The sequence below is a fragment of the Felis catus genome, chromosome A1 (assembly GCF_018350175.1).
Source record: "Felis catus isolate Fca126 chromosome A1, F.catus_Fca126_mat1.0, whole genome shotgun sequence".
Lineage (NCBI taxonomy): Eukaryota > Metazoa > Chordata > Mammalia > Carnivora > Felidae > Felis > Felis catus.
The window spans coordinates 93,139,186-93,150,470 of NC_058368.1; the positions used below are offsets into that span (position 1 = coordinate 93,139,186).

The following is an 11,285-nucleotide window of genomic DNA, read 5'->3' on the forward strand; positions in this document are numbered from 1 at the left end:
ATATTAAAAAAAAAAAAGAATAGGACCCCTGGCCATGTTGGCAAAGGATTCTGCTCTGGGAATTTATCAACTGCTTTGTTTGTTTGTTTTCTTAACAGGTGAAAAACGCAGCTGCCAATGTACTCAGGGAAACATGGCTAATTTACAAAAATACAAAGCTAGTAAAAAAGATAGATCATGCAAAAGTAAGAAAACATCAACGAAAATTCTTGCAAGCTATTCATCAGTAAGTACCATTTTTCATTCATTGTCATCCTGCTTTTTGTAACTCTGGGTCTTAATTTCCCATACTTGGTTATTCTTCTTTTGTGAGAGGGGGAAAAAAGAAAACACTGTCATGTGTGTTCCCAGAAGACATTATTTGGCAATTTAATAATTCCATAAATGAAATGCTGAGAAAATTGTCAGTTCTTTTTTGGACTCAAAAATCATCCCTTATTGGGAGCAGAGTCATTTAATATATTAATTAAAATGTCTTCTCAGTTTCTCTCTTTAGAAACCTTATTTTCAGTTGCAATTGTATATCTTAATATAACTTATTTATTCATATGGCTTGCCCTCGGATGTTTCGTTTGTATTGACTGCAAAATCTTGAAAAACATTTAATATTTTATGATTGCTCTGGGTTTTTTTTTAAACAGGCTGCCAACATCTTTCTATGAAGGCAGTACCTACACTTGATTTAATACTTGCATTTTTAAACTAGTCTTTACTCAGGACATAGGGGATTTTCTATTTGCTGTATGTTCATTATAGATTTTATAGTGCCTTTTACAATGATTCTGACCTTACGGAGGCCACCATTATTCCATATGCTTAAGTTCTTTCATGTTATCTTGTTTCTATGCTATGTATAACTATCATAGACTTTGAAAAGACAAATGTCTATGTAGTAAGTATCAATAATGACTTGAAAGCCACCAGCTCTTTCTCCCCCAGGCTGGCAGCATCCTTACCGTAAGTACATTCATGTGGGCATCAGTCTCGAGGCTGTGCAGCCTTGCTCTTAACTCAGTGGCATTTCTGTATGGGGAAGAGCAGCTCAGTCACATGCGTGGGTCAGAAACGTGGCTTTTCTCATGCAGCCTACCAGGGCAATCACAGAATGGTGGGTAAACGCTAGGTGTCTGGATTACACAGTAAGGTGGGTCTTCTCAGAGCTGCCTAGCACAGCAGACCGGAAAAGCTCTGAAGCTGGAGTTTTTATTTTGTATATTTAGGTAGTTCATAGGTACTGTATCACACTTCACATTCTATGGGAAATCACTAAGCATTCAAATGGTACCCTTTGACCTCTCCCTCTGACTATGTTTTTTGAATAACTATCGCTGGAAATGTGGACTGCGTCTAGAAATTGCTGCCTGCCTTAATGAGAATCAAATCCAGGCACCCTGAGATCTACAAGAGAGGGAGATTCTGCATGGATGGTAGAGTGGCCAGCCCTCCTGGCCACTCAGAGCTATTCAGTCATGATCTTGCCACTACCAGCACCAAAGCGACATCATTTCACCTTTAGTTCTGTGACCTCACACCGGGCTCACAACTGTGCTTTCTGTCCCTTGTAAGGAAAGGCTAGAATCTTAAGGTAACACTCTTTCAAAGTGTGGGAAATTATAAAAGCGAAACACAGAGGAACACGTAGGAGATCTGGCTCACACAGGGAGCTGCTTTGCTGAAGCTCATGGCCACCTTTATAACCAAATACCCACCCTGTGGAGCCTCCACATCTTTATTCCTTCAAGTTTAGATCTCAGAGAGCGAGTCCCCTAAGGGATGCTGGGCCTTCACTTCTGAGGCCAGGCCTCTCCCTCCAGGGCCACCAGACATAGCCCTCCTGGCACAGAGGGCATTCCGACACACCCACAACCATATAGGAACCTAACATTCATAGAAGAAGTATACACGGTATAATGTGTATATACTGGGAAAGCATTCTTTGTACTTTTAATGGTTTGCCACTAACCTATACTGCTCAAGTATATTAAAAAGAAAACTTACCTTTGTTGGTGTGGGCAGGTGCGGTCAGTCTATGGGTCAAGCAGCCACATACCCCATGTCCTCCGGGATCGTATTTATAACCCTTTCTATCAGAATGATGTACCTATTAAATAGATAATGAAATGAAATTGGCCTTTGATGCCATTGGTGAGTTTTTATATCTAACAAAAACACTGGGAAAAATGCTTTGGTAGTTTCTGTAGTAATTTTGTAGCCACATGTGAATGGTGGGTATTTATACATTTATATTTTTATTGTGAAATGCATTCATACTGAAACCTCAGGGGACAGACAGCTTAGGGATGGTCGCTGTAAGTTTTTTTTCAACTTTGTTCTAGGTTTGAAAATTTTTATAGTATGCTAGGAAAAAATATTTGGGGAAGCAAAGTTGACACATTGCCCCTAAGCAATTGTTAGATTGCTGGAAGGTGGCCTGACCCGATTTTAAGAGTTTCAAGGCACAGCTTATGTGGGTCTTCCCAATGCTGCTTCAGGATAGAGTAACAGAGGAAACCCCTCATGAATTCTTCTGCTTCTTTGGCATTTCTCAGTCTGTTTCTTCGGTAGCAACATGAACTTCTAAAGTAGATGAGCTTCGAGCAGCTCAAATGTTCTGAATTGTTTTTATGATATAGTCTTGGGGTTAGATTTCCATTGAGGTGGGAGGGGTACTTTGTAAAGAAAAATACAATTGGAATTTTATATGGGCTGGGTTTGGCTAGATGATTCTAATCGTGCATAATCTCTCATTTTAAGTTAGTGATACAGGAAAGCACACAGGGCTCGATTCTTAAGGGCAAGGCTCCCACTGCCTCCCATTCAGACACAGTGAGACCATCAGCCTGGGTGAAATGGCATCGGGTGAAATCAGACCTTGCTGCTTGAGGGAGAAATTACAAACTCATTTGATAGAGCTCTCTCCCTGGCCTCTCCCATCCTCCCGTTTGACCTGAGAGCTTTTCCAGAGCTCTGTCTGGACTCCCCTCTTTTCCAAACTTCACAGCCTCTCTCCCTGACACGTGGCCTCCCTCGTCTCTGGTGGATGCCTGCTTCTCCAGGCTTGTGTCCTCTGTTTCACTAACGGATCTGTCTTTTTAGATCATCACTCAATGCCTTGAAGCATTCTGTTCCTAAATACCTTTGAATACTTTTTCTGGTATCAACTTTAACCTTAAAGCTCATCACTCTTCTATCTCAACCATAGACTCAGCAGTCGACATGAACTTGTCTCAGAGCCGAGAAATTCAATACACAATTTCTCTGAGTTTCGGATGACCCACCTGTCAGAAAACCAGGCTTCTAAGAAGCCCCAACTCGGAAGAGATGGACGCCATCCAAAAAACACCACCAACATTATAATCATCCTACTATGTAGAACACTGTCCTTTTAACCCCATGACATTCATATTAGGTCAAAACGGTTCCTACAGTTTACTTGGACATCGTGTATCAAAGAGGCCGTGATGACTTCCTAGAGGGTCTTCCTTCTGAACCTTGTTCTGGAGGAAGCGCTGTATTTCAGGGGCGGGACGGAGGGGGGAGTCTCAGCAATGAAGGATGATACCATAAGCGAACCGTGTTTTTCTTTGATCACCATGCCAAGATCCTACAGAGCCTTAACAGGATCTCTCAGCTAATGAATCGAGCCCCCTGTGCACAACTGAACACCACACTGTGTTACTCTGTTCTGGAATATTTTACAGTTTTCTTTTCTTTTGTTTTGTCTTTTTATTTCAACAAAATGAAAATAGAGCTCGGAAGTAAGTTGTGTGAGCCGCTCCTCTCGACATTTGCAGAATTTTCTACCGGCTGCATGCATCCAAGCGGGTCCTTTCTTTGTGAATTTCAGTAGTCTGATTGCTGCTATGGAAATGTGATCCAAAATCATGATACTTTCCTGTGATAAGTGAAGTTCACAAGGAAGAAGTCAACATACGTTCCTTATTCTTCTTTTTTTTGTGGGGGGCGGGGGGGGGGGGTAGAAAGTAAAATACACATGCATGTTACCTTTTATTCTGGCAGCTGCAGCTTTAAGTAGGCTTTTTCTACCAGTTCTAGGATACAGTCTCAAGAACAGCAAGGCAAGATGATTTAAGTTCAAGGAGCTTAAAGGGATTCTGATTCAATAGGGGGCTACCCTATGTCAGCTTTCCAGATTAGTGGAAAAAAAAACAACTGGGCAAAATTCTACTGTCAGAAACATAATATATGGTAATTCAAGAGCAGAGTACCCACCTCAGCTAAGGGACACACACTGGCCCTTTCACTGGGCTTGCCAACCTCAGGGTCTTGCCTGCACTCCCAAGTGGTTGGAGGCTTCTGATCTGGTTCCCCAGACTTGAGTCATTCATGTGTGAAGGGTCCCATTCCTTGAACTTGAAAATAAAGCTTGGTGTAAATCATTATCACAAAATGGCTAACCCAACAAAAACAAAAATGAAACAAAAACAAAAAGCCACTCCTGCTCCCAGCAAAGAGAAGGAGAGGTTGCATCCACCAACATTTGAAACACTGGTGTTGAATTCTAGCCACGGAACTGCTGCATGCAGGAAGCGCTCAGCTGAAATCCTGCTCTCTTTTCAAAAAGGAGAGAAGAGCAGGTGTTGGGAGATAAAAACAGGAGAGGACCAGCCTGAGACATTTTTCTTGTAATAATCAAGAATTGGAAGAGGATAAAAGGGAGTAACTGTCTCTCCATCTGGTTTAGTATTTAATGTCTTCTGGTTTGAGTATCACATAGCCACCTCGAACACCTCTGTCGGTACAAATACAGCACTTTAGAAATACCATCCTATCCTAACCCACTTCATTTCATACATTAAGAAACTGAAGGTCAAATAGGGCCAGGGAGAAGGGAGTCCACATCTGACACTGTTGTTCTCTCTAGTACATTTCTGTAAAATGACCTCACACATGTTTAAAGGGTTGTTTTTTGTTTTTTGCAGGGGGGAGAGGGGTGGAAGGGGACTTGTTTTTAAAAGGTGTACATCAAGAATTGTAACCCTTGTGAGTACTTAGAGAAGCCTATCTCAACAACATGTTAGATTTGAATACCTGTTTGTAAATTCCTTTTACACTTACACCCAGTCCATCTCTAGAATAGTGTAGAAAAGAGCCAATTAACTTACTTCCAAGCATTCTAATAGGGAAACACAGACTCGCAACGGCAAGTGATAACCTTAAGCTGTTTTACATTGTTAAATATCATGTTATAGGCAGGTGTCAGTTAAACCCATACTGGCAGAAGGAAGTCTGTCTTCACTGTCAAGCAGACTTGGTGACATATTGCATAGCGTAGTTTCAAAACAAAATCACTGCGCACTACTGAACATTTGTTGTAAAAATCTCCCTGGCAGTAAAATCTTGCCCTGTGAATTTTTGATCCTTTTTTTTGTAACTACCTTTCATTGAAATTGGGAAATTATAAAGATTACTCTCTCCAACATCGACACTATACTCTGTAAATGACATGTCATTTACAGGTAATAAGGTTAGCATGGATTTTGTTTTTTGTTTTTTTGTTTTTAAACTAAGTACCCAAGAGAAATGTGCTTCTCATTTGGAGCATGGCTCGGATTGTTGGCTTAAAGAACAAACAACCCCTTTTCTCCTGTTGGAAAATCTTAATTTCTTGGTAGGGAGTAAGCACCCAATAAATACGTTTTCAAAAATATTATAGTAAATAAAGTAAGGACTAGTAAAAGTCATCCTTAAGAAAGATTTTTTTTTTTAACAGCAGTGTTTTGACTGTCAATCAGATATATGCACTGATATTTAAAAGCATCTAAAAGTAAGTTTACAACCAGAAACCCCATCTGTCAGACATTTTAATTGTCCGCTGACTTTTATCTACAAGAAAAAAATTAAGGGAAATTCTCCCAAGGAAATGGCCTGGCTTCCCTTCAAATTCGATGGCAGTTTAAGATAAAAGTCGAGCAAAACACAATGAAGAATAAGAGACTTATGTGTTTTGGGTTCTCTTGCTGCTGGTTGAATAAAAGTCTTATTTTTGCTACTAAGAATCTCACTTATCACTGTGTTTTCATCAGGTTCAAATACCTAACCCAATCCATCTCAAACTGAACAGGGCTATCCTGTGTATCTAGTCATGTAGGCATAGGAAGGTGCTCACTGCTCCAACATTGATGAAAGTCTAGTCGCTTTGCCTATTTCTTCCTATGTCTATTTGAAATGATACTGGGATTTTAAGGAATGTTTTGGCTTTTCTCATATGGTTAAGTCCTTATGAGCCTCTCTCCCGATTCAACTTTTAACTCCCTGGTAAATAGTTGTCCTAAGGACACCTCATCTCTTACTCTCCTCTCTCTCTCTCTCCTTTCCTTTTTGCGGTGTTGGGGAAGCATGCTTCTCATTGTTCCAGATACATAACCAGTTTGAACTTGACCCCCAAATGTTCAAGGCATTATCCATGCAGTTATTTGCTCTTGTCGATTTTATGCATGCTCTTTGGAAGGCGTTATGACAGCAGTAGACAGGAAGGAACCCTTCTGACTTGAGATTCTGTCTTTTAGATTAAGAAGTGTAAAAATGGAGCAGAGGAAACTGAATGACCAAGCCAACACCTTGGTGGACCTAGCAAAGGTAAGCATGGGTGAGGTCTCAGCCTTCATGGTGAGGTGTGTTGGAATGAAGCCCTGCACGGTGACTGATAATGCACTGGGAGGAGGATACCCCAACTTTGAGTTGCACATCAAACCAACAATTAGCCCTAACATGATGGTCCACCTTAAAAGATTTTTCTTCACATGCTCTTTCCCTATATAAATTATTCAAACCCCATTCTAAAAGCCTTCCTACTTACAGTGACTTGAAAGTACCGTGGAAAATGTACATGGAATATGAGACAATACCATTGGGTTTCATATTTGTCCTTCAGTCTCCTCCCTCTGAGAGGAGAACTGCATCCTGGGTTTGACCATGACCTTCAGGGCTCCATAGGACTCATTGATAAAATTATTGTTTTTTATTTACTTTTAAGCCAACTCAGAAGACTGTGAAATAGTTTTCTAAGAACATGGACATCATCTTTTAAAAAAAAGGAATCAGTTTTCATAATTTATGATTCTTTTTTCATTATTTAAAAAATCATACTACTTTTTAAAAGGACATTAATAGTTCCCAGATTCCTCTTTCACACTTATAAGATTTATCTGGTTGATTTTTGGTTGTCCCTTTCAAGTAAATTCCACTTTAAAAGTATGAATATTTAGGGCTGTCTGGGTGGCTCAGTCAGTTAAGCATCCGACCCTTGATTTCAGCTCAGGTCATGATCCCAAGGTTCATGGGATCAAGTCCTGCGTTGGGCTCCACACTAAGCACGGAGCCTGCTTAAGATGTTCTCTCACGTGTGTTCTCTTTCTCCCTCTGCCCCTCCCCCGCTCACACTCTTTCTCAAAATAAACATTTAAACAAATATTTTTAATTTGTTTTAATGTTTTATTTATTTTTCAGAAAGGGAGAGACAGCAAGTGAGCAGGGGAGGGGCAGAGAGAGGGAGACACAGAATCTGAAGCAGGCTCCAGGCTCTCAGCTGTCAGCACAGAGCCCGATGCGGGGCTCGAACCCACAAACCATGAGATCATGCCCTGAGATGAAGTCAGACACTTAACTGACTGAGCCACTCAGGCTCCCCTAAACAGATATATTTTTTTTAAATATGAGTATTTGTCATCAGTGACCTTCCATTTTCCTGAGCTAGGTCCAAAAGAGGTAATAGCATATATGGAAGTTTTTAGCCTTTTAACACAAATGCTTTTTAAAACTTTTTTTTTAACATTTATTTCTGAGAAACAGAGAGAGACAGAGCATGAGCAGGGGAGGGGCAGAGAGAGACAGAGGGAGACACAGAATCTGAAGCAGGCTCCAGGCTCTGAGCTGTCAGCACAGAGCCCGATGCGGGGCTCGAACTCACAAACCGTGAGATCATGACCTGAGCTGAAGTCGGACGCTTAACTGATCAAGCCACCCAGGGGCCCCTTAACAACAAATGCTTTTAAAGGGGCCTCTCTCAATACATTTTGTTGTTTGTTCGATAAATCAGCTATGTTCTTTATAAAGCTTCCAATATCATCTATGAAAATCACACCTCTTTGTCCTAGTCTCATAAAATAACACAAGTAAATCATATTCATTTTCATGTATATCAATAACATACTATATAAACATGTAAATGTTGAATATGTGATGCTTTTTAAAAAAATGTTTCTTTACTTTTGAGAGTGAGAGACACACACACAGAGCATGAGAAGGAGAGGGGCAGAGAGAGGAAACACAGAACTCAAAGCAGGCTCTAGGCTCTGAGCTGTCAGCACAGAGCCCGACACGGGGCTCAAACTCATGAACTGTGAGATCATGGCTTGAGCCAAAGTCGGATGTTTAACCGAATAAGCCACCCAGGTGCACCTGAATATTTGATGTCTTATGAATAGAAGATAGTGACATCCTCAACAACTTACCTATAGGACAGCATACATATATCATACATTTAAGGTGGGTAGCACATGTGAGACTGAAAGATGTTCTCGATTAATATTTACAAACGTGGCTCTCCCGTAGACACACCTTGAACAAAGATGGGGCAGACTCTTACATCACTGTAAAGCCAAATGATAAAACAGACCACTTGGAAATAATATGATATAACATTTTACTAGATATATAATTGATATGATAAATATATACTGCATAATGTCATCTCAGGAATATATCTATGAGGCAAGACACTATTCCTTTCAAAGTATTTCTTTAGTGCTGTGCTTACTAATATGGCTCTAGAGCTGCCATGCCATAGGGGTTCAGTATTTTCTGAATGAATGGATGTTGTTCACATAGCCTCCAGACTAGTAAAAAATAAAGCTAATGCACTCTGTCTCCATGGCCAAACTCAAATGAGGTGCCTGTATCATGAACAGTAACTCCCTTATTCAGTTGGTTCATTTATCACCATTAAGAGGTTGTGAAGCAGCTAAGAGCACATTTTGTTATTTTTTTTTTTTAATTTATTTTGAGAGCGAGAGAGAGAAAGCAAGCACAAACGGGGGGTGGGGGGAGGGGGGAGAGAATGTGAGAGAGAGAGGGAAGATCCTAAGCAGGCCCCTCGCTGGCAGCACGGAGCCCAACCTTGGGCTCCATTCCATGAACTGTGAGATCATGACCAGACCCAAAATCAAGAGTGGGACGCTTAACCGGATGAGCCACCCAGGCGGCCCTCTAGAGGGAAACAAGACAGCTTCAACAAAGGGTTGAAGAGAGCAGACAGCTCGCTTCCTGGGCAAGTGTCGTGAAACCTTGAGTTCCTGGTTGCTCTACCCGTGTCCGCCCTGTTTTGCAGACCCAGAACATCATGTATGACATGATTTCCGACCTAAATGAGCGGAGCGAAGACTTTGAGAAGAGGATTGTTACCGTGGAAACGAAACTGGAGACTTTGATTGGCAGCATCCACGCCCTCCCTGGGCTCATCAGCCAGACCATCAGGCAGCAGCAGAGAGATGTCCTGGAGGCTCAGATGGAGAACTACGACAAGCATGTCACCTACAACGCCGAGCGGTCCCGATCCTCGTCCAGGAGACGGCGGTCCTCCTCCACAGCGCCACCAACTTCATCAGAGAGTAGCTAGAAGAGAATCAGTTAACCACAAACTAAGACTTTTTGCCATCATATGGTCAATATTTTAGCTTTTATTGTAAAGCCCCTATGGTTCTAATCAGCGTTATCCGGGTTCTGATGTCAGAATCCTGGGAACCTGACACTAAGTTTTAGGCCAAAATGAGTGAAAACTCTTTTTTCTTTTCCTTTCAGATGCACAAGGAATGCACCTATTATCGCTCTATAGATTGTTCCTCCTGTAATTTCACTAACTTTTTATTCATGCACTTCAAACTTTACTACTACATTATATGATATATAATAAAAAAAAAAGTTAATTTCTGCACATACCTGTTTGGTCACTTGACATTTCTAAAGGTTCACTTCCCACATTATTTGCAAGCTAAAATGACTGGTTATTGTCTGATACGTGTTGATACCTTTGATCACCCAATGTCTGGCCGGTCAGAAGACGATTTGCCATCACTCTGTAACCTATTCGCTAACATTTTCCCCATTATGAAACATTATAGTCACATTTCATTTGATACAGCCAGCTTATTATTCTTTTTGAGTTTACAGTGTCTCATTTTTTTTAAGTTTATGTATTTTGAGAGAGACAGGATGCAAGTGGGGGAGGGGTAGAGAGAGGGGGAGACTCTCAAACAGGTTCCACGCTGTCAGCACAGAGCCCAATGCCAGGCTGACACTCATGAACCATGAGATCATGACCTGAGCCGAAATCAAGAGTCGGATGCTTAATTGAGCCACCCAGGCACCCCTACAGTTCCATTTGTCCCTTACTAATTCTATTTGTTTCCAAATTATGTGGACGGTGGAGCGGTTATATCAAAGCATATATAGATAGATTATTGATTGATCTGGGGTGCAAAAATGCTTTCAAGAATTATTTTTATTCCCGGGATGCCTGGCTGGCTTAGTGGGTTAAGTGTCCGACTTCAGCTCAGGTCATGATCTCACGGTTCGTGGGTCTGAGCCCCACATCGGGCTCTGTGCTAAAAGCTCAAAGCCTGGAGCCTGCTCTAGATTCTGTCTTCTTCTCTCTCTGCCCCTCCCCCACTCATGCTCAAAAATAAATGTTTCTGTCTCAAAAATAAATGTTAAAAAAAAAGAATTATTTTTATTCCCAATTTACCAGGAAATTCATTTAAAGAAAGGAGCAGAGTATACCACTGTGAACTCATACCAAAGAATTTTTGCTGTCAACTAGTTATTTCATCTTTTCCCTTGTGTTTGTTTATGATGGGAGGCCCTTGATATGCTCAGTTTGGATTATACACCTGCATATCCATATATGCATCCGTTTGCATAGTTCCTAACAGTATAATGTATATTAACGAGCCTAACTCTTAACATGTCACTTATCACCTTACAAATGGCCCTTTCTGGGTCTGTATCTCACATATTTGGTACAAAGTAAATAGCACCTAGTAAATTTCATGAATTTCATCACATCTGTTTCACGGGTGGTTTAAAGTCAGATGCAGTGAAAGGGGACGGGATAGTTAGCTGTGGCCAGCACATCTCTTCCCAGATTTACTATAAGAATTGACTGGGTTGAAGAGAACCATTGTAGAGGTGATAGCAGTGTGGAATCCCCTCATCTGGCGGTGTTCTTCAGAGCCTACAGGGAGAGCTGATAGCAGTGATAGGGGTAA

The 11,285-nt window shown here is 41.1% G+C and overlaps 1 protein-coding gene and 1 long non-coding RNA gene across 5 annotated transcripts in view; one reads left to right on the forward strand and one right to left on the reverse strand.

Moving 5' to 3' along the window:
• Positions 1–9,952, forward strand: part of KCNN2 (potassium calcium-activated channel subfamily N member 2) — a 472,189-nt gene extending 462,237 nt beyond the window's left edge. For 2 of the 3 annotated variants that reach the window (XM_019830963.3, XM_045057670.1), the window contains exons 9-12: positions 99–226; positions 3,750–3,758; positions 6,531–6,600; positions 9,350–9,952. In XM_019830963.3, coding sequence (XP_019686522.1) covers positions 99–226; positions 3,750–3,758; positions 6,531–6,600; positions 9,350–9,637 — 495 coding nt within the window. In that variant the 3' untranslated portion in view covers positions 9,638–9,952. The remainder of the gene's footprint in view (positions 1–98; positions 227–3,749; positions 3,759–6,530; positions 6,601–9,349) is intronic. The other variant, XM_003980701.6, reaches the window with a different exon arrangement.
• Positions 224–9,014, reverse strand: LOC123385404. 2 transcript variants are annotated; one of them, XR_006597851.1, is made up of 4 exons: positions 8,475–9,014; positions 4,234–4,373; positions 1,999–2,101; positions 224–1,023 (listed from the first exon to the last, which is right to left on the reverse strand). It is a non-coding gene; the product is annotated as an uncharacterized LOC123385404 (long non-coding RNA). The 2 variants fall into 2 exon arrangements; XR_006597850.1 differs by lacking the exon at positions 8,475–9,014 and having other exon boundaries at positions 4,234–7,340.
• Positions 9,953–11,285: the final 1,333 nt, after the last annotated feature.